The following is a 21,473-nucleotide window of genomic DNA, read 5'->3' as shown; positions in this document are numbered from 1 at the left end:
TCTGCCAAATATGGCGCTCATTGGCAAGGCCCCTTCCCTCCCTGGACCTCGGTTTCGCCCCTGTAGAACGAGAGGTAGGACGGGCAATGCCTCTCGCCCTCAATGCTCTGTGGCTGAGGGCCTTTGGGCAGACTTGGATCTTGGGTGACTTGTTATCTGAAAAGAGACCCCGACCTGGGCCTCCAAAAACAGCCATCGTCGTGCCCAGCGGTCAAGGATGGAGCCAAGGTGGCCTCCAGGTGAGCAGGGCTAAAGGTCAGGGACACGAAGGTGAGAGGGCATGACGGGAAGTGGGCTCTCGTAGGACAGAGGGGCCTGAGCCTCCCAGAGAGCCCACTCCACCCCCACACAGGGACCCCTGACCCCTGTCTGGTGGCTCAGACAGGGATCAGGGCAGCATGAAAGGCTTGGCCCATTGAGTGCCACAGCTGGGATCCACGTGCAGAGCTCCCTCCCTAAAACGCCCCTTCCCCAGCACCCCCTGCCCCAGCCAGTGAGCTGCCTCCAGGTCCCCCAGAGAAAAGAGAAGGTGCCCCAGCAGCTCAGAGCCTCGCCACAGTCACCCCGTCCTTTGGACCTGTCCTTTCCCAAAGGTGTCACTCGGCTGCAGAAGGCTTGGGGTCCAGTCTTCTCCTCCCTCCCAGGGACCTCCATGGCTCCCCGCTCAGCACTGAAGCAGCCCCAGATTCACCTAGTCTTTGAAAAAAGAGACAATGCTCCCAGAAGCCTCTGGGGCTGTTCCTTCGCCCTCCCCGATCCCGACAAACCACGTGGAAGAAAACGCTGTCTCTCTTCAGCTGCGATCCAGCTTCTGCCCCTGTCCACCCCTGAAACCACATGGCCAGAGTCACCAACAGTCCCTCCTAATCCACTGGACCTGAATCCGTTCCTTCAGCCGACCGTCCCACGTGCTGTAAACCCACACGCTTGAACCAGACTCCTCTCTCCCTCCATCCTCTCCCTGCAGTGATGTCAACAAGGACGCCTCTCCCTCCAGGAGCCCGGGCAGGGACAGAGAGGACTCCCTGAGCTGCAGGCTGACCCAGCACGGTCCCTTGGATGTCCCAGGGGCCCCAGACACCCAACATGGGACATACACGCTCCTCTCTGAAAAGCAGTGACCCCTCCTGCATCCTGTTTCAATGACCCATCTTCCCAGGCAGCGAAGTGAGAAACCCCTAGTCCCTCAGACCTCTCCCCGTCTCCCCCGTCCAATCCAGCCCTATCCTGCGGATTCTCCCACCAACGTCTCTCCACCCAGGGCAGCCTCCGTCAGTCAAGGCCTCACCCCCCCCACCCCGCCCACCAATGATGCCACCAGGGTTTTCTGCCAGCCCTTGACTTCTCCCTCGTGCCCCTCAAACCCAACGCCTCACGCTGCAGCAAGAACAATCTCTCCCAGTTATCAGTCAGCTCGTTTCTTCATCTACTTGGAGAATTTGGTGAACATCTGCTGTGTCAGGCACTGAACGAAGAGCCAAGATCCCCGTCACCGGACGAGGCAACAAAGACCACACGGAAACAAGCAGGAAGACCAGGACCCCTTCCGGCCCTGACCTCAGGGGAAAGTCCAAACTCCAGGGGCCGCTAGCTCACCGATCCCCCCACCAACCCCGCACTGTCAGGACCTACTGGACTCTCCATTTCCCCTTCATCTGGCTAACTTCCCCTCGTCCTCGGGGCCACGGGAGACGTCCCTTCCTCCAGGACGTCTGCCTGCCCTAAATCTGGGCTGACACCACCCCTGTGTTCGACCAGGAGCCTCCAAATGGGCAGCCGGGAGCTTTATGTGTCCCTGGGTCCCCAGCACCCTCCTCTACGCTACGAGTGCTCGAAAAACATCCGTCAAATCAATGAAAGAATGAATTAATGAGTCTGGAGACCACGAGCATCTTTCACGCCTATTCAGGTGAGTTTAAACCTGGGGAAAGAGCAGCTGGGTCCTGCCTCCCCTCCCGGTCCGCCGGCAGCCCCAGGTAGCTCACAAGGGAGGAGGAGAGGGGCTCCAGTTTAAAAGGATGAGCCCAACAAGCACCCGCCCAAGTGAACTTTTCCCCTACTAAGGCCTCTGGCATTCCAGGGGCGGGGACAGGATGTGATTAAGCAGTGAGCAGGGGGTCTCCTTCCTCGGGACAGTGTGCCTGTCTCCAGCTCCTTTCCTGAGGGGTGACCTCAGCCGAAAGGCCTGATGTGACCTCAAGGTCCTGCTAGGGGTGAGGAGCCAGGGGTAGGGGACGGAACTGCGAGCCAGGCTGGATGCCTGACGGGTCCTCCACCTGGAAGGGGGGCCCAGCAAGCCCCGGGAGGCCACACAGAGCCGGTGCAGGGCCCGTGGGCCACCAGGACATAGGAGGCAGGTTACAAAGGGTCCTGAGGTGCCTTAGTCGGGCCCAACTCCAGGGGCAATCTGGCCCCCACACTATGCTCTGGGGGAAGCCCTTAAAGAAGGGGCTGGGATCTGTCTGGTGCTCCCCACATGTGGCTTCCCTCCAGGAGTCCAATTTTTCTGATTCATGGCCTGTCCCAGGCCCTGGGGGCAGATGCTCCCACGTGAAGCAATCTGGGATCTGACCTCGGTCCTTGGACACTCACAAAGTCATAATCTGGGGGAGGAAGATAGAGTTTGTGACTCTTTCTCTGACACAGGGAGAAGTCAGGGTGCTTTGCAGTAAGGGAGGCTCAGGAAAGAGGGGAGGGAGGCCCAGACCCTCCAATCTGAGTGACACTGGAGGAAGTGTGTCCTTTCCTGGCGGGGGGACTTCAGGTCGCACCTGCCCCTGCGCTTGAGGCTGCTGGAGAGAGTTGCCACTCGGAGCACGGAGCCCACACAGCGTGGGCTGCTTGGAGCCCCTGGCTGCGGGGGAAGGAGGCACAGAGGTGATATTGGAACCAGGTCTCCACAGTCCCCACCCCGGGCTTTGGAGTCCCACCACCACTTGCCTCACCGTGTCCCCACCCTGAAAGTAGAAAACGGGAACAGATCACTCTTCCCACAGGTCCCCAGGACAGGTGGGCAAGGGATGATCCTTCCATGGCTGTGGCTTTACTAGCCACAGGAGCACCCAGCCCTCAACCCCACCCGCCTGCCTCTGAGAAGGGGCCCGTGGGTGTGGGGGCTTCCCTGGCCAGGCAAGGGGCTGGTACACAGGGCTGGTACGCACGGTTTCCTGGGTGTCTCCAGGGCGTGGCCTCCCATAGGCTGGCCTGAAATGGTTTGCACAATTTCCTCTCCAGAAAGGCGGGTAGTGACAAGCAGAGGGAGAAGGGTGTGTCGGGGGGTGGCAGAGCTGCAGAGACCACCCGGCTCGGCCTCAGTGAGCACCAGCCACCCACGGTTTCTGTGCCCCACAGGCCCAGGTCGGCTCCTCAGCTCCCGATGTGGTCTAGAACAGGCTCCAGGCTAAGCCTCACCTCCCACAACCCAACCCTTGGACCTCTTGTCCCTACACGTCCCCCTACGAGAAATCTGCCCCAGGTCACCTCTGCAGGGACAGACACCATCCCTCCCGGCAAGGGGATTCTGTAACATCCTGTGGCAGAGACAGCCCCTGGCAGCCCAGCGATCCCGAGTCAGGAGATCCAGGGGAGGAGTAGGGGTCGGCCCCGGAATCTGTCAACCAGCCCCTCCCGGGTGGTTCTGGGAACCACAGGTGAGGACCTCCCCCAGCTAGGAGCATCTGACCATCCCAACCACCCGGAGATGCCGAGCCTCTCGAGCAAACCCCTCCCCCACGCCCCCCGCCCGCCCGGGGCACTGACCCGGTTGGCCGTGACGGCCAGGTTCTGGAGGTTCTGCAGGAGGCCGATGTCGGCGGGGAGGAAGGTCAGGTTGTTGTGGCTGAGGTCCAGGTAGCGCAGCTTGCGGCAATAGAAGAGCTGGGTGGGGATCTTCTCGATCTTGTTGCGGTTCAGGTAGAGGCGCTCGAGGTTGGTGAGGTTGCCGATCTGGATGGGGATGTAGGCGATGTGGTTGTACCAGAGCTTAAGGCAGGTGAGGCGGTGCAGGTGCTGGAAGCTGATGATCTCCTCGATGGTCTTGAGGTTGTTGTCCTTGAGGTCGATCTCCTGCAGGTTGTGGAGGCTGAAGATGGAGTGCGGGATCCGCTCCAGGTCGCAGCGGATCAGCTCAAGCTCGGTCAGGTTGACCATTTTCTTGAGGCTGTTGAGCACAATGAGCTTGGTGCCCTCGTTGCTGACGGACAGCTTCTGCAGGTGCGCGCCCACGTCGGTGACCACCTGTGGCAGTTTGCTCAGGTTGCTCTTGAGCCGCAGCACCTTCAGGCGCTTGAGCTCACGCAGCCCGTCGATGACGATGTAGCGGTTGTTCTCGGCGCTGAGGTTGCCCGTCAGGTGCAGCTCCTCCAGGGTCTTCAGGCTGTAGATCCACAGCGGGATCTCCTTGATGTCCGTGAACTTGATGTGCAGGGCCCGCAGGTTCTCACGCAGGAAGGCCAGGGCGGGCGCCTCGATCTTGGCCGCCGTGTGGTACAGCCAGAGCTCCTGGAGCCCCGTGAGCTGCGCGATGCTGGGCGGGATGGTCACGTCCGGAATCAGCTCCAGCTTCAGCACCTCCAGCTCCAGCAGGTCGAACACGGTGTCGGGGATGCCGCTGAGCATGAACAGGTGCAGCTCCAGCTTGTCCTGCGCGTTCTTGGTGAGCCGCTGGCGCAGCTTCTCCAGCGTCCACTCGTTGTTGAGGTTCAGCTGGCGCAGCTTGTTCTCGCTCACCTCCGACAGGAAGACGGCGAAGCGCTTCGAGTAGAGCGGGTCGTACTGGTCGATGAGGTGCAGCATGAAGGCGAAGTCATTCTTGACGTCGGGGATGTCACTGTAGCTGCTCTCCTCGCGGATGGACTCGAACGAGTACTTCTTGAGGGAGCGCCGCAGCATCCACCCCAGCGTGTACATGCAGACAAGGCCGTAGAAGATGACCAGACTGATGTAGAAGGACGCCAGGATCTTGAAGAGAGTGGCCAGGGGATGGGCGCAGCGGTAGGTGCGGTAGCCCGTCAGGCTCTCGAGGTCCACGGTGCAGTCCACGTCGAACTTGATGTTGTGCACATAGTAGACGGTGTAGCAGATGATGAGGACGAACTTGATCACCTTGATGATGGTCTGCCGCATGTACAGGCGGTACACGATGTCCCCCTCCTCCACGTGGGTACGGAACTTCTTCACCTTCTCGAAGAGCGCCTTGGCCTGCTCCCCCTCCTTCTTGTCCAGCACGCCCGTCTCCGAGCGGTCCACAATGCCCTGCTCGATCCGGGACTTGGTCCGCTGCAGCATGGGCACAGTGGCCTCTACGTCCTCGCTGACTGTCGACGACTTCTTGTCCATGGAGCCGTTCATTTTGCTGAAGGCCGGCTTCGGGTCGCTCTCTTCCACCACCGTCTCGGACAGGGCCCGTGTGGTCCAGGGCGAGTCGAAGCACTTGAGCAGGATGGACACAAAGTGCTCCAGCTTCGAGCTGGTGCGCGGGAACTTGAACCAGAAGTTGCTGCAGGCCAGGAAGATGAGCGTGTGCAGAAGCACCAGGTAGGGGAAGTACTTGGCGAACCAGTGCAGGCGGTTCTCGTAGCAGACGGCGTCCACGTAGTTGTACTGGTGCCGGTCCAGGTCGTACCTGATGCCCGTGGGGCCCATGCCGGGGGTGGGCAGCACGGTGGCATTGGGGTAGCTGGGCTCCGGGCCCGGGGCTGCCCAGCCCCGGAATGAGTCATTGCAGGAGTCCTTGGTGACCCACTTACAAGGCAGGCAGATCATCTTGTCCTGGGTGACCTGGAGCGTGCCCCCGAAGACCGCAATCATCAGCATGACGATGGAGATGTAGTCGGTGAACACGTCCCACCACGGCTTCAGGATCCGGTATGCTGGCTGCGTGTCCGCAAAATAGCGGAGCTCTGTCACTGGAATCATGGTTCAATCTGAAAAGGACCCACAGGAGGGGGTTAACCAGGGTGGCCTGGCTGTGTCCGGGACCCTGGAGTCGACGCACCCACTGTCCAAAATTTCACCTGGTGTCTAGGTGGGAGACGTCACAGCCTTGCCACTCACAGGGGGGCCCACCGATTGGCCTCGCTCCAGAAGCCAACTGGTCACCAGGTAGCTGGGAAACCACCACCAGAGAAGGCAGGCCGCCTCCCCGTTTAACAGACATGAAGATTGAGCACTGACGTCAGGAGCCGCACCGACAGACTGCTAACGTGGCTTCCCGGGGGTTCCAGCGGGAGCCATGGCGAATTCCTGTCCAGACCCCATCCTATTAATGATCAGACTGACCAGAGGGGCTTGTTGAAATCTCTCAGTTTGCTTGGAACCCGGTGATGTGACGCTGCCCCAGTGACCGGAAGAGGTTCCCCGTAAGTGTTGGAAATCTAAATGTACAAGAGGGGCTCAACGTGAACTCACTTTTGTAAAACAAATGGGGAAGTTTAAAAAATTCCGCAAGGGTTCATATAATTATGTCCATATAGGATCTGAGGGGAGAGACACACACACACACACACACACACACACACACGCACACAGGCACACACACGTATGCACATGCATGGTAGGGGGTGGGGCCAAGCAGAGAAAGGACAAGAAAACAAGACTGGTCTCCGCCCCACACTAGATGACGTCACATGTATGATTATTACCTCTGGCTCTGTGCATCTACATGTCTATAAGGAACTAAGCTCAGGGAAGTAAAGTCACCTGCCCAACATCATTGTACTGCTCATGGCAGAGTCAAGAACAAACCCAGGCCTGTCCCTCCACCTCCCCACCTGGGTCTTCATTGCTGCGCAGGCCCCCTGTCCACCTGCCTATCCCAAGAGCACCAAGAGATTACGCCCCGGAGTCCAGCTTCTCTATCCCCTGGGGTTCCCAGAACTCAGGTCACGACGGGGCCAGCAGACACCACCACCCGCCCTGGGCCACCGGCTCCAGCCCAGAGGTCAGCCTTCCCAGGGAGGCCAGGACTCCCAGGCCAGGGTGAATGGCCACCCCACAGGAAGGCCCGGGCCGCTAATGACCGGCTGGCTCCTCGTCCCACCCACACTCCTAGGAAGGGGGCACTCCAGGGGCGGGCCCTCTGAGTCATACAGCTGGCCTTCAGCTGAAAGACATTTGGACACTTGTCCCTCCCTTCCCAGTTTCCCAAGTCCACATCCAAGCAGGCACCCAAAGGTTGGGGACAGGAAAGGAGGAGGGGCCAAGGCAGAGGGCCTGAGGGCATGTAACAGCCTGCCCCTGGAGTGTCCAGAAAGAGACTACCCCGGCAGGACGCCAGACGCTGGGGGCGGTGCAGGTTATGACCAGGCAGGATGTGGCTGCTGCCTCGCCGTTAGGGAGAGTGGGTGTGCCAGCCTCCCAGTGAGGGTACCCAGCCTCCCAGCGAGGACACCCAGGTTCCCCGCGAGGACACCCAGCTTCCCAGAGAGGACACCCAGCCTCCCCGCAAGGACACCCAGCCTCCCAGTGAGGAGTTGCCTCTGGGCCCCTGCTGTCCTGGGCTTTTTTTGCATATGTCATGTCTTGACTTCCAAGGTAGACACTGTTCACTGCTCCGTTTAAGGTGAGGGAACGGGAGGCTGAGAGAGGGAGGAAACCGCCCCATCCGTTCCCTTCTAGAGTGTCTGGCTCTTCCCCTCCTCCAGCCCCAAGCACCTGGTTTCAAGCTCATCCTGAACTCGCCACCAGCCCTTGGCTCAGCCCTCTGGGGACAATAAAAGTGACCCAGGTGTGTCCATGCCTTAGGGACCTCTCGGTGAGCGTGTGGGGAACAGTGGGAGAGGCAGGGGAGTGTCCAAACTGAACCTGCGAGCCTGCGACAGGGCAAGGGGCAGCCGTGGCTACAGCCACCTCCCTGCGGAGAAAGGCTTCATGGAGGCTCAGGGGGACAGAGCCAGGGGCCCTGTCTTGGAAAGCAGAGCTGGGGGTCCAGCGCAGGACCAGCCTCATTGGGGGTGGGCGGTGGGGGTGGCCTGTTCAGAGGGTGGGGTCACCCTCTTGCTCTGCCCGTGCTTCCGCCTTTCCTCGGCCACCAACTCACTGTGGAACTCTGGACAAGTCACAGTACTCCACTCCCCCACCACAGGGTTTTGGGAAAACGCTGGAAAGAAGATACAGGGGCCAAACCCCAGGCCTTAGCCCCCAGGGATGCCAGGGAAGGGGCTCCTGCTCCACGACCAGGCCCCCAAGAAGAAACAGCTAGGGGGCTGGGCAACCTGCTCTCCAGTAGCTCTTGCTGAGGGCGTGGGGGAAGTCGGGGCCAACAAGGCTGAGCTGGGATCTGCTGGCCTTGACCTCGCTGCAGGGCCTGGGGAGGCCCTGGCTGGCTCCTGCCCTCAGTTTCTGCACAGACACCTCAAGCGCCGCTGAGTAGCGCCCCTGGAATGTCAGACTCGGCTGTGCTTAGCGCAGAGTGGGGCAGGTGGGCCGACCTGCCCACCGTCCTGCTCCTCTGGGGCAGGAGTCCTTGGAACACAGTGGGTGCTCAGCAAAATCAGCGGGTCTCAAGAGAGGGCCCCCGAGGGCGACAGGGCAGGGCAGGGCCTGGGTGTGGCGGGGAGGCAGCGCAGCAGTGAGTTTCAGGGGGATGTGGGCAGAGCTGCACATCCGGCAGGGAGGAAGCCGAGGCAGGGGCTCCTGGCCCTACCAGCTCCACCCAGCCCAGAGGGCCCTGGGGAAGGAAACAGATCCCCTAGGCAGGGATCTCCCTGCAGGGACCGGCCCCAGGAGCCGGTGACTCAAGGGCACTAAACACCCAATGGGAGGGGTGGGAGTGGGGGTGGGGCAGTGCCATTCCCAGACTGAAGACTCACCGCCAAGTCCAGGACGTGCCCGCTGCTCTGGCACCTTTTTTTTTTTTTTTTTTTAAGTCAGCTCCACACCCAACATGCTGAATTCACAATCCTGAGATCGAGAGTCGTGCTCTACCGACAAAGACAGCCAGGAACCCTCACCCATTTTTTTCTCAAGATTGTTTTATTCCGGTAATATATACATAGGATAAAATTTACCCCTTTAACCTTTTTTTAGGTCTATGATTTAGTGTCGCTGAATACACTTCCATGGTGCAGCCGTTGCCACCACGGGTCTCCCAAACGCTTCCACCTGGCTGAACTGAAACCCTGTCCCCAACTAAACTCTAGCTCCACAGTTCTCCTTCCCCAGTCCCTGGCCACCACCATTCTACTTGTTTTTTGTCTTTTTTTTTTTTTTTTTTTTTTTTTTTTGAGAGAGAGAGAGAGATGGGATGGGGGACAGAGGGAGCTGGGTAGAGACAGAGTCTTAAGCAGGCTCCACGCCTAGTGCGGAGCCAGATGCAGGACTTGATCTCATGACCCTGAGATCAGGATCTGAACTGAAATCAAGAGGCAAATGCTTAACCCACTAAGCCACCCAGGCACCCCTCTACTTTGTCTCTATAAAGTTGACTAGCCTGAGTACTTCATAGAGGTAGAATCGTAACAATATTTGTCTTGTGATGTCTGGCTTATTTTGGGTAACAGAATGCCCTCAACATTCATCCATGTTTTGGCATGGATGTCAGAATTCCCTTCCTTTTCTTTTTTTTTTTTTTTTAATATTTTATTTATTTATTTGACAGAGAGAGAGAGAGAGAGAGATAGCACAAGTAAGCAGAGCAGCAGGCAGAGGGAGAGGGAGAAGCAGGCTCTCCACTGAGCAAGGAGCCCGATGTGGGTCTCAATCCCAGGACCCTGGAATCATGACCTGAGCGGAAGGCAGCTGCTTAACCAACTGAGCCATCCTGGCGTCCCTTCCCTTCCTTTTTAAGGCTAAAATATTCTCTATAACCATTTTACAGACAGGGAAAAACAGGCTCAGAGAGAAAAGCCATGTGCCCAACTTCACACCACCTGTAAGTGACAGAGGCCACCTTCAAAGACAAATCCACAGGGGAGCCCTGGCATGCAGGGCCTCCAGGGGGCCATGGTGGTCAGGCAGATCCCACATGGCAGCTGCCTTGGAACAGGGCTGGTCCGGTCGGCAGAGTACCATAGGGAAATGGGGCAGATCCAAGAAGTGGGGATTTTCCTTCCCAGTTACAGAAAGAACCCTTTCCAGGCCATTTTGGGCAGCCAGTGTGCTCATTCCCTCCCTGTACTGAGCCCTCCCTAAACGGTATGGCATCCTAGCAGGGGTATGGAACAGCTTCCCTCCCAGGGCCTGTTTCGCTGTCCTGAACGGAGCAGAGACTCTGTTGTGGATGTGACCACATTTTGTAAAAGATGGTCAAGGTACCCAGAGGCATGTGATCCCAGACCTGTGCCCATCGTGGACACCTCCCTTCCAACTGCATCCCATCCCGAGGTCTGCCAGCGAGACTTGATTCCAGAGCCGCTGATGCCAGCAGACACCCTCTTGTCCTGGTCACTCCTGCCTCTCACTGGCATGGAGGGAATGACGTGTCCAGGAGTCAGGACTCCTTCCCTAGAAGGTGGCACGCTGGTCTCCCCGTCCATAAACTGGGGGGTGGGAACAGATGCCCCACCAAGTTCTCAGGACTATCAGAAGTCACAGAAATGAGGATTTCCAAAATGCCTGTGTGTGGCCCCCGGGTCAGGAGGAGAGCAAGCCCCGAGCTACGTGGTGTGAGCTTAGTGCTAGAGGGACAGCAGGGTCAGCTGGGGCTCCGGCCTGGATAGTGGAGTGACCTGGGCAGGTGTCTTCATGTCTCTGAGCCTTAGCAACCCCCGATTTGAGGAAGGGGGCTGAATCAGACGAGGGCCTGACCCCCCAGACCAACCCTGACTTCAACAGACAGTCAGGGGTGATTGAAAAGTGCCCAGAACAGGAGCAGAAAGGAAGGAAATGGAAGAAGGAAAGCCACCCGCAGGCCTCGCAGTCACCTGGCAGAGACGCGGGTAGGCGGGGCCTGACCCGAGCAGGGCAGTGAGCACCTCCTGCCACTAGAACGTGATGTGGCCTTTTCAATGGACCAAGGAGCTCGTCTGTAAGGCTACTAAGGAAATAAGCGAGATCTAGAAAAATAAATAAATACAGTCCCATAAACCCTTGACCAAAGTCCCTGCACTGTGGAGAGGGATGCCCTCTCAGAGTGGGAATAAGAAATAGAATGAAAGGATGGGGCGCCTGGGTGGCTCAGTGGGTTAAAACCTCTGCCTTCAGCTCAGGTCGTGATCCCAGGGTTCTGGGATTGAGTCTGGCATGGCATCGGGCTCTCTGCTCAATAGGGAACCTGCTTCCCCCGCCCCCCTCTGCCTGCCTCTCTGCCTATTTGTGAACCCTGTTTGTCAAATAAATAAATAAAATCTTAAAAAAAAAAAAATAGAATGAAAAGGAAACTGTAATTTTTTTTTTCAATCAGTGTGCATAATCTTTGTGATTGAAACAATAGCAGAGTTCCAAAGAAACAGCTGAAAGCAAGAAAGAAAAAAAGAAAGGAAGAAAGAGGGCGCCTGGGCAGCTCAGCCAGTTAAGCATCTGCCTTCGGCTCAGGTCATGATCTCAGGGTCCTGGGATTGAGCCCCACACTGGGCTCCTTGCTCAGCAGGGAGTCTGCTTCTCCCTTTCCCCACCTCCCTTGCTTGTGCTCTCTCTCTCTCTCAAAGTTCTCTCTCTCTCTCAAATAAATAAATAAAATCTTGGAAGGAAGGAAGGCAGAGAGAGGGAGAAAGAAAGAAAGAAAGAGAAAAAAGAGCAAGGAAGGCAGGAAGGAAGGAAGGAAAAGAGAGAGAGGTTGGCCCTCGAGTATGGGGATCAGGCGTTCTTTTAAAGCCCTGAGAGGACAGTTCAGGGAGGGCAATGGGGAATTGGGTCAAATCAGGTCAGGTCTCTGCCGTAAGAGGAGGAGAATTTGGAGAGGATCCTGAATAGAGAGGACAAAGATGAACAAGTTAAACTCAGGCGGCTGAGAAAAGACAAAAAGGCAATTTGCCTTGCTGTTCTCTGAGTTCTGGTCCGGCTACTTCTCCTTCTTCCAGAACAGAGGCCTCACTCTGAGCCGGAGACGGTGCCCTCCTAGAAGTCAGGGATCAACATCACCACTGAGATGGGAAACCTCTGGCTGTACCCAGGAAAAGCTCAGGAGGCAGTGGCCAAGAGGCCACCCAGAGGGACTTGGGAGAGTGGGGAGCCCCACGGGACAGCGGCCACTCCAGATTCATCCGGGTCCCTTAGGTAGAGCCCAGAATACGGTGGAGAGATCTGCTGAACTGGGCAAAGCCCGGGAAGGAGGCAGTAGGAGGGAGGGCAGAGATTGTCTGGGAAAGATTCTAGCACAAGAATCAGTTACGGGAATGTTCATCACGGCGTTATTCATGCCCTAGGAAAACTGGAAACCAGCCAGATGCCCATTATGAGCTGACTGGTTAAATACTTATCAAATGATCAGACGATAGAATACCATGAAATAAGGAAAACACATTAGAGCAAGACACCTGATGACTTGGTGAGAGGAAAACTGTCTGGAGTATGTTAATGCCGACGTAGGTAACAGGGGAGCCTGGGTGGCTCAGTCGGTTGAGTATCTGACTCTTTTTTTTTTTTTTTTTTAAGATTTTTATTTATTTATTTGACAGAGAGAGAGAGAGATCAGAAGTAGGCAGAGAGGCAGGCAGAGGCATGGGGGGGGGGCGGGGGGGGAAGCAGGCTCCCTGCTGAGCAGAGAGCCCGACACGGGGCTTGATCCCAGGACCCTGAGATCATGACCTGAGCCAAAGGCAGAGGATCAACCCACTGAGCCACCCAGGCGCCCCTAGTATCTGACTCTTGATTTCGGTTCAGGTCATGATCTCTGAGTGGTGAGATCGAGCCCCATGTTGGGTTCTGCAGTCAGCACTGAGTCTGCTTGAGATTCTCTGTCTCTCTCTCCCTGTCCCTCCCTCTGCTCGTGCACTCGCTCTCTCTCGCTCTCTCTCTCTCTCTCACAAATAAAATCTTAAAAAAAAAAAAAAAAGAATACCTACAACAACTTGGAAGAACAAGGTGGGAGAACACTTTCTACAAAGCTACAGGCATTCAGCCAGTGTGGTGCTGACGAAGGGATAGATGGATGGACCACAGGAACAGAAGAGCAAGCCTAGAAACAGACCCCGAAATGTCAGGAAACTGACGTGACAGTGTTGGCTTTGTGGATCAGGGGTAAAGAGCGGGCGTCCATGAACGGAGCTGGCTCTCAGCTACTCGTGTGAAAAAGGCATAGCCTCATCCATTTCCTTATATGAAAATAAATTCCAATGAACTGAAGACCTAAGCCAAAACCTGAAAATGTTTAAAGAAAGAGCTAAAAGATCAACTTAGAACGGGAAAGGATTTCCCATCACAAAGAAGCATCCTTGATCCTTACAGGAGAAGGCTGATACCTTGGTCACATTAAGTTAAAATGTATGCACACCGAAGAATGTAATAAGTAAAAAGAACCCACAGACTTGTTAGAGATCTTTGCAATGTGCATAACTACAAAGGATTACTATAACGGACAAATACAGAACTCCTACAAACCCAAAAAAGAGACAGTCCAACAGAAAGAAACGGCAAAATACAGAAATAGGGCATCTGGGCAGCTCGGTCAGTTGAGCATCTGACTCTTGATTTCGGCTCAGGTCATGATCTCCGGGGTGTGAGATAGAGTCTGGAGTTGGGCTCCGCACTCAGTAGGGAATCTGCTTGAGGTTCTCTCCCTCCCTCCCCTTGCCCCCCCCAACCTGCCGTGAGTTCATGCACACACACGTGTGCGTGCTCTCTCTCTAAAGTAAATAAATCTTGAAAAAAAAAATGAATAGACAACTCGTAAGAAAAAATGCAAATGGCAATTAATATATGAAATTAATTCCTAACCTCGTTACTAATCAGGAAATGCAATCAGAGGCCATTTCACTACCCTGTGACTGGCAAAAATGCTGAATTCCCCCCTGAGATTAGAAAGCACACATCCTACAATCTAGCCACTTCTCTCCTAGTTAGAGATCTCAGAGAATCAGAGACGTGGAGCCATGGACAAAAATGCTCACGGAGGCGTTGTTCCTAATGGCCGCAAGTCAGCAGCCACCTATCCATCATCAGGAGGAAGGATAAATCATCATCCTCACACACTGGAATGCTAAAGCAGCAAATTAATCATCTATACCTGCACGTACCAACAAGAACAGACCTCAAAAACAAACCTGAGCCAGAAAACACGCTACAGACTAATTCCTTACGGGTTACGCAAGAGTTTCTATACCGTATGTACCCTAGTACAGCTACAGAAGCGTGCACGGAGAGCCCCCGGATCAAGATAATGATTTCAGGGGCACCTGGGTGGCTCGGTCGTTAGGTGTCTGCCTTGGACTCAGGTCAAGATCTTGGGGTCCTGGGATTGAGCCCCACATGGGCTCCCTGCTCGGCGGGAAGCCTGATTCTCCCTCTCCCACTCCCCCTGCCTGTGTTCTCTCTCTCTCTGTCCAATAAATAAATAAAATCTTAAAAAAAAAAAAAGATAATAATTTCATCCAGAGAGGGAAGAGAAAGGGATTGGGGAAGATGCTTCACTTGTGTCCCAGATATTTTGAGAAAAAGAGAGACTATATCTGAAGCAATTCGTGAAAAACATGAAGGTCTGACAAAGCTGAGTCCTGGATATGATATTTGCTCTGGTTTCAACCTTTTCTGTGTACTTAGATTACTTCATACAAAATTTACCAAAATAATCACCCGTTTCTACCCCTCCTGGCAGATCTCCTCTCTGGTCCTCGCACCTGCCAGGCTCAGCGGGAGGCAGCAGGTCTGGACCCATTCATTGCCAGGGCAGCAAATTCAGCTCCTCTTTCCAATGAGCCTGCTGCTGACCAGAGCTGCAGCACCTGTGGTCTCCAACGATCCTGACTCCGCAGAAGGCAGTCCCACCCCTGCCTGGTGCTGCCCTGCCCCTAGGGAGCTGCCCAAGTTGGGAGGAGGCAGCCAGACCCTTTCCACGGAGCTCACGGCACAGGTAGGGAGAAGCTGGGCTGGATTCCTCTGGCGAGGCTGGAGGATCCCTGCCCCTGGGGAGGTAGGGGGGAGGTCAGAGAAGCAACCGGGGGAGTCCCTATCTTTCCCTTGATGGCAGGCAGATCTCAGGGAGTGCAAAGAGCGAAAGCTTTGGAGCTGCAGAAGACACAGGTTCAAAGCCAGCTCTCCTCTGAAATCCTTCCATGACCCCAGGACCAATTACTAGCCCCAGGCTCGGTTTTCACAGCTTTAAAATAAGAATAGTGCTCCCTGTCTCATCTCTCTGGATACAGGGACCCAAAATATGTCCAAAGGGATATTACAAAAAAAAAAAAAAAAAAGATGCTATCCAGTAGAGGAAAACATAGATTCTGTGGAAGAAGCCAGTCACAAAGGACAAATCCTGCAGGAATCCACTCATATGAGGTAAGCAGGGAAATTCATAAACACAGAAAGTAGAAGGGTGCCCGCCAGCGGCTGGGGGAGGGGAAGGTGCGGAGTGAGTGTTTACTCGTAGGGCGTTTCCGGTTTGCAAGATGAACACAAATTCTGGAGATCTGTGGTGGCTGCCCCTGGACGTGACAGTGTTAATGCTGCTGAAGGGACACTTAAAAATGGTGAGGACGGTAATTTTCCAGTTGCGTGCATCTGACCGCAATTTAATGAAGTTAGGAAAAGAGAAGCATGATCTCATTCTTCAAAAAAAAATTCTATCAGTAACTTATGGCTGTATGCATAGAAAAATCTGGAAAGCTATACATAGAATTGTATATCGTTAAGTCCGCAGGTGGATAAGATTGGAGAGGGTTGTCTATACGACGCACTCTTCTATCATTTAAAACAGGAGCTTTTAGGAGTAGGAAAAATATCTGGGGAGAAGAGACCTTCCTCACTGTGTGGTTTCAGAGACTGTAAAAGTTTACAAGAAGTACCTGCATTCTACCGTGTTAGGAGAAGGTGAGCCCGCCCAGCCTGCCCCACCCAGGTGACAGACACTCCACAGGGTGCCGTCCTCCCTGTGCGGAAGGAGAGCCCAGGCTGGGTAAGCTCAGACCCTGGGAACAAACGTCCTTTGCTCTGAGCCTCAGTTTCCTCAACTGCAAAATGGGAATATTGCTGAACTGACCTCAGGGGCTTACTGTGACTACTTCGATGACATAATGTATCCTGCCTGTTGCCCAGAGGAAGGTGCGCTCTGGTCACAGCTCACCTGCCATCGCAGAAAACCCTCCTGGAGCTCATTTGGGGAAGACACCCAGGTCCGGGCTAAGCCACAAGGACAGGCACAGGAGCCCTCCAGGACCTGCCCCATCACACAGGCTACACTCAAAAGCCTTGAACTTCTGGAGCCCCTGCCAAGCTCAGGGCCCCAGGAAAGGATGGAGGTTGAGAGTTGGTGATTTGCTTTCAGACCACCCCTTAGGGATCTCTCGACATTGTTGATTTCCCTTGAATGCTTCTTCCAGACAGGGAAGAGAGTCAGAGAAATGCCCTGCAGCCCACTCCAGCCCAGAGGCAGACCACCCAAGCATGCCCTAGCCCCTGTGTCAGCCTGCAGGCCTACGGCTTTCACACTCGAGCCAGGGTCAGCGGGCTGGGCTGCGGGGAAACAGGGCACAGAGAGCCTTTTGTTCAAGACCAAATAGAGATGCTGGGCAAGCTTCCCAGGCAAGAGGGGAGGCAGGAGGCTGGCGCCCCTCCTCGTCCCACACTTGGGAAAGCGGTCTGTCCCTCCGCCGCGCTCCCAGGGAAGGGGGAAGGGCCATTCCCCAGAGGCCTGAGGAAGACAGTGGGTCAGTGGCCCTGTCCTGTAAGGGCTCCGGGCCTGTGAATCTCCTCCTCGGTCAGCCCCCCTGGGCCTCCTCTGGTTCCAGAGCCAGGAGTGGGAGGAAAGGTCTCACCTCATCATCAGCTGCGCACAGCCCCCACCCACTCATGAGCAGAGCACTGCCCTCTAGGCCCCCACACCCACTTGGGGTGAGTCAGCCATGGGCTGGGGGCACTGCCTGGCTTGGCACTCAGCCCGCAGAGAAAGGCACACCCTCACTTCCCGGGAAAGGAAGAGGGGACACAGTCAGGGCAGGAGGCGGAAGGCACAAGTTTTGTTTCCAAACTGCTCTCACATTTGGGCTGAGCCTCCCAAACAGGTCTGTCCTCTTGCGATCTTGCCAGGCTGTGGCCTACCTTTCGGGGTGAAGGGTAACCAGTGAGGGATACCCACCGGGGGCTCCCAAGCCAAGCCCACGGAGCAGCAGGTCAGGCTGGAAGCCCGAGCTGCCCGCTCGCCCCACCAGGCTGCTTTGGAGCCCCCGGCTACTGAGACGGACGACGCACCAACACTGTGCCCACTGCTTCCTGGCTCCCCGTCATTTCACTTGTGGGTAACCTTGGGAAAGTCACCAACTTTCCCTCCCAGGGCTCTGGTTTCCTCATCTGTAAAATGGTTCATGACTTTATAGCAAGGACTGAATGACAGAGTCCGTGGATAGCTCTGGCCCAGCGCCCGCCGCGTAGTTAAGACTACGGTGTTAGCTGCTGTCACTGTCCTGCCAGGTTTCACCGGTGTCTTTACTGAGGAGAGATTAAGTGACCCGCCCAAGGCCACAGAGCCAGGAGGTGGTGGGACAGAGCCCCACAGGGCTGACTTTCTGTGACGTCAATTGGCCTCAAAGGCAAGCAGGCCTCCCGAACCCTCCCTGCGCACCCAGAACCCTGGAAATGCTTCCTAGAACAAGACCCCCTTTTCCTGAGGGGCACAAGGAACCAAGCGGTCTGCAGGGAACCCCAGCAGAACACACGCAGATGCCTCTGGTGTTGCAGGGATAGCTCGAAGGAAACTCTAGAAGGGAGCCCCACTCTGCCAGGTCTGGGCCCATGGGGACAGAGGGGCCTCAGTCGGCTACGAGCACCAGCACCGCGTGCCAGGACCGGCTACGGAATGGCAGGCTGGAGCACCCACGGGAGGCTGCAGACACATCTGTGAGACCCCAGGGGACCGGGACCAAGGCCAACCTAAGTTGTCTGTGGCCCGGCTCTCCGGGCTGGAGGGGGGCTGCCCCCCAGAGATCGAGACTCAGGGAGCCGGAGAGAGGGGGGAAGGGCAGGATCCCTGCGTGCCCAGCCCCTGCTCAGCACACCTGTCAACAGCCCACCCTGTCAGAGGGCGAGTTTGGCCACAGCGCCTCTGAAGGTGTCTGGGAATCCTAGAGCCACTTTCCTTCTGGAGGAACATTGCTCCCAGCAGGCCGAATGGCAGCAGTCCATTTAATTTTGAGGTTTTCGGCCCTCAAGAGACAGTTAAACATAGAACTTGCTACGAGATGCAGTAGGAACGCACTGGGAAAGACAGCAGGGGATGTTTGTGGCTGGGAGTAAAAGCCATTCTGGAAACCTTGGTCCCACACATCCTTGAAGAGGGATGGTGAACCCCCCTGCACGTACTGGGGAGTCACTAGAACCCCCAGTCCTGAGGGGAGCTTGGCCCTGCCTCTACACCAAGGGCCGATCAGAGGCCGGGACCAGGGCTGAACGCGTCGCCCTGCGCGGCATCTGCAGCCCGCCAGCCTCACACCGGCCTGGCAGTGTCCTCAAAATGCAGATTCCTACCCCCCATCCCATCCCCAGGTCAGACGCTGCAGGTGTTTGCTGGGCGGGGGGGAAGGGCGGTCCCGGGGAACCCAGCACTGAAAGCAAGCCCCTGGGCAGCTCGGAAGTGCCCCGGAGCCTGAGAACCTGGAGAAAAAAAGCGGATGGTGGGGTACAAAGAGCCCAGGCTGCCAAGGCAAACATCCGGGTTCAAGTCCCAGCTTTGCCACCCAAGCAAGAGCTCTCGTCCCTCCGAACCTTGGCCTTGAACCTGCAAAAATGGTGGAACCACATCACAGGAGAGGGCTGCTATGTGTATGCGGTGACCCGGCGCACTGCCCGCCCGGTGCTCAGACCTCAGCCTCAGAGGATGACCGGGGGCATGAAGGCCCTGCTACTAGGAGGAGGGAAAAGGCGGAGAGGCCAATTCCTGGGGTCAGAAGTGACTCCAACGAGAAGAAAAAGAGACTGCAGGGAAAGAACAGGAAGAAACACAGGTGAGGAAGACAGGCCAGTGAGCCTGACGAGCCCACCAGGGACGGACCCTGCCAGACCACGAAGCAGGCGGCCAGACCTAAAACCCCTCCTGTTCCTATAGAGTGTCTTTAGACCCAGGTCACAGGGCAGCCCTCTCCTCACCTGCCCACCCTCCAGGTTACAACCCAAAAGGAGGAGCACCTGGGTGGCTCAGTCGGTGAAGCTTCTGCCTTCAGCTCAGGTCATGATCCTGGGGTCCTGGGATCGAGCCCCATGTCAGGCTCCCTACTCATCGAGGAATCAGCTTCTCCCTCTCTCTCAGCTTCTCCCTCCTCCTGCTCATGCTCTCACTGTCTCTCTCAATGAATAAATTAAAAAAAAAACAAAAACAAAAAACCCAACCTGAAAGGAGAGGGTGCACCTGGCTGGCTCAGTTGGTGGTGTGACGCCTGATCTTGGGGTTGTGAGTCTGAGACCCATGCTGGGTGTAGGATTACTTAAAAATGAAATCTTAAGGGGTGCCTGGGTGGCTCAGTAGTTGAGCATCTGCCTTCGGTTCAGGTCATGATCTCAGGGTCCTGGGATCGAGCCCCGCAGGGATCCCGCTTCTCCCTCTCCCACTCCCCCTGCTCACGTTCCCTCTCTCTCTTTCTCTGTCAAATAAATAAAATCTTTAAAGAAAAAAACACAAATCGGGATGCCTGGGTGGCTCAGTTGGTTAAGCAGCTGCCTTCGGCTCAGGTCATGATCCCAGCGTCCTGGGATCGAGTCCCGCATCGGGCTCCTTGCTTGGCGGGGAGCCTGCTTCTCCCTCTGCCTCTGCCTGCCATTCTGTCTGCCTGTGCTCGCTCGCTCTCCCTCTCTCTCTCTGACAAATAAATAAAATCTTTAAAAAAAAAAAAAAAAGAAAGAAAGAAAAAAACACAAAAATCCAAAACCTGAAAATAGCACTCTGAAGGGACCAGGACTTCCCCAGGGCACTGCCGGGGTAAATGAGTCCGAGCCACACTCAGACAACACGGCAACTCGTGCATGTCCCTCCCAACCCCCAACCTGGCCACTGCCCCAGGCGGACAGCAGAGACTAAAACCTCCCAGGCCTGCCCATGCTGTTGCCTCCACGCTGTCCCTGGCACGGAGGAGGAATTCTGATCTCAGATAAGTAGGACCTGCTGCTTCCTGCTCATCCCTGGCCAGAGAGACCTCAGCTCAGGCCTCCCCTCTCCTCTCCAGGAGGCAGAGCTCCTCAAAACCAACAGAAAACTCCAGCAGGGCAGGGCTGGGGTTTGCTGACCTTGTCCCAATAAACAGGAGAGTCAACAAAATCACACAACAGGCGTTTCCTAACCCCCACTGTGCTGCTGCTGTAGATGCCCTCACACGCGGCTCTGAACCCCAGGGTGGCGAAGAGGGGAGCAACAGGGCCATGCCGATGGGACTCACACGCAGATCCACGCTTGCCTGGGAAAGAGGTCCTGGCAGGGGGTGGGGAGGTGGCGGGGGGGGGGGGGGAATGAAATGGGGGCAAACTGCGAAGCAACAGCTCTACCGACACTTGACGTGGGAAAGGTAAGCAAACAGTAATGATACATGTGGAACAGCGCACTCCTCCCCGTCCACATCTCTGGGGATGGGGATCACGGGAGACTTTCGCTTTCCATGACATCAAAATCAAAACATTACAAAAACATCACAGTGAACATGCAACTATGTTGGTAATTACCCCCCCTCCCAAAAAAGATTCTTATTTCTCTTAAAATCCACGCTAGGGAGGGCCAGGTCTTCCTTAACCAAAAGCCAAGGGGACAGGTGGCTGCAGGGAGGCCTCGGGCGCACAGCAAAGGACCCTGACCTGGGATTCTGGGATCTGGCTCCAGCCCCACATCCCTCCTTCCTTCCTGAACTCTTGGGCAAACAGCTTCCCCCCTCTGAACCTCAGTTTCCACAAGTGTAAACAAGGGACAAAGGCCACTGCCTGCACATCCTCAAATGGCCAGAAAAAATCACTGATAATGGTGGTTTTATAAATTATAAAATGGGCCACCCAATGCCGCTCAGCCTACGGAACAGTCCCGGGACATACTCTGCTAAGTGCCTTCCCTCTATCAACACACTTAATCTTGAAAATACCCTACGGGGAGGTAAGGTGCTAAAATTATGGCCGCTTTACAGCTCAGGAAACTGAGGCTCAGAGAGGCAGGGTGACTGGCCCCCCATCACTCACTGAACACGTGACAGAGAAGATTCAAACCCATGTCTGACCACAAAGTCTGGGTCTTTAACCAGGGCACTCTCCTGCCTTTGGGAACTGGTTTCCAAAGTGCAGGCCTAGGAACCCTGGTCCCCAAAGGGGTCCACGTGATCAAATAAGTGTGGGGACACACAGCGCACCGGCTCCCTCTCTGAGGAGGTCAAGCTCACTCCGCACAGTCAAGGCTAAGAAGTCCCGCAGCGGGGACAACCTGTTTC

The 21,473-nt window shown here is 55.9% G+C and overlaps 1 protein-coding gene and 1 long non-coding RNA gene across 4 annotated transcripts in view; one reads left to right on the top strand and one right to left on the bottom strand.

Moving 5' to 3' along the window:
- Positions 1-21,473, bottom strand: part of LRRC8A (leucine rich repeat containing 8 VRAC subunit A) — a 28,516-nt gene that overhangs the window by 3,236 nt on the left and 3,807 nt on the right. For 2 of the 3 annotated variants that reach the window (XM_047699184.1, XM_047699187.1), the window contains one exon: positions 3,760-5,924. In XM_047699184.1, the coding sequence (XP_047555140.1) occupies positions 3,760-5,916 (2,157 nt within the window). In that variant the 5' untranslated portion in view covers positions 5,917-5,924. Of the gene's footprint in view, positions 1-3,759; positions 5,925-6,014; positions 6,375-21,473 lie in introns of all 3 variants that reach the window. The other variant, XM_047699185.1, reaches the window with a different exon arrangement.
- Positions 7,311-15,805, top strand: LOC125083170 (uncharacterized). Its single transcript, XR_007122194.1, has 4 exons — positions 7,311-7,753; positions 14,690-14,944; positions 15,237-15,369; positions 15,480-15,805. It is a non-coding gene; the product is annotated as an uncharacterized LOC125083170 (long non-coding RNA).

Source organism: Lutra lutra, chromosome 13, assembly GCF_902655055.1.
Source record: "Lutra lutra chromosome 13, mLutLut1.2, whole genome shotgun sequence".
NCBI lineage: Eukaryota > Metazoa > Chordata > Mammalia > Carnivora > Mustelidae > Lutra > Lutra lutra.
Note: the sequence above shows the minus strand (reverse complement) of the source record. Positions and strands in the feature narration are given on the sequence as shown.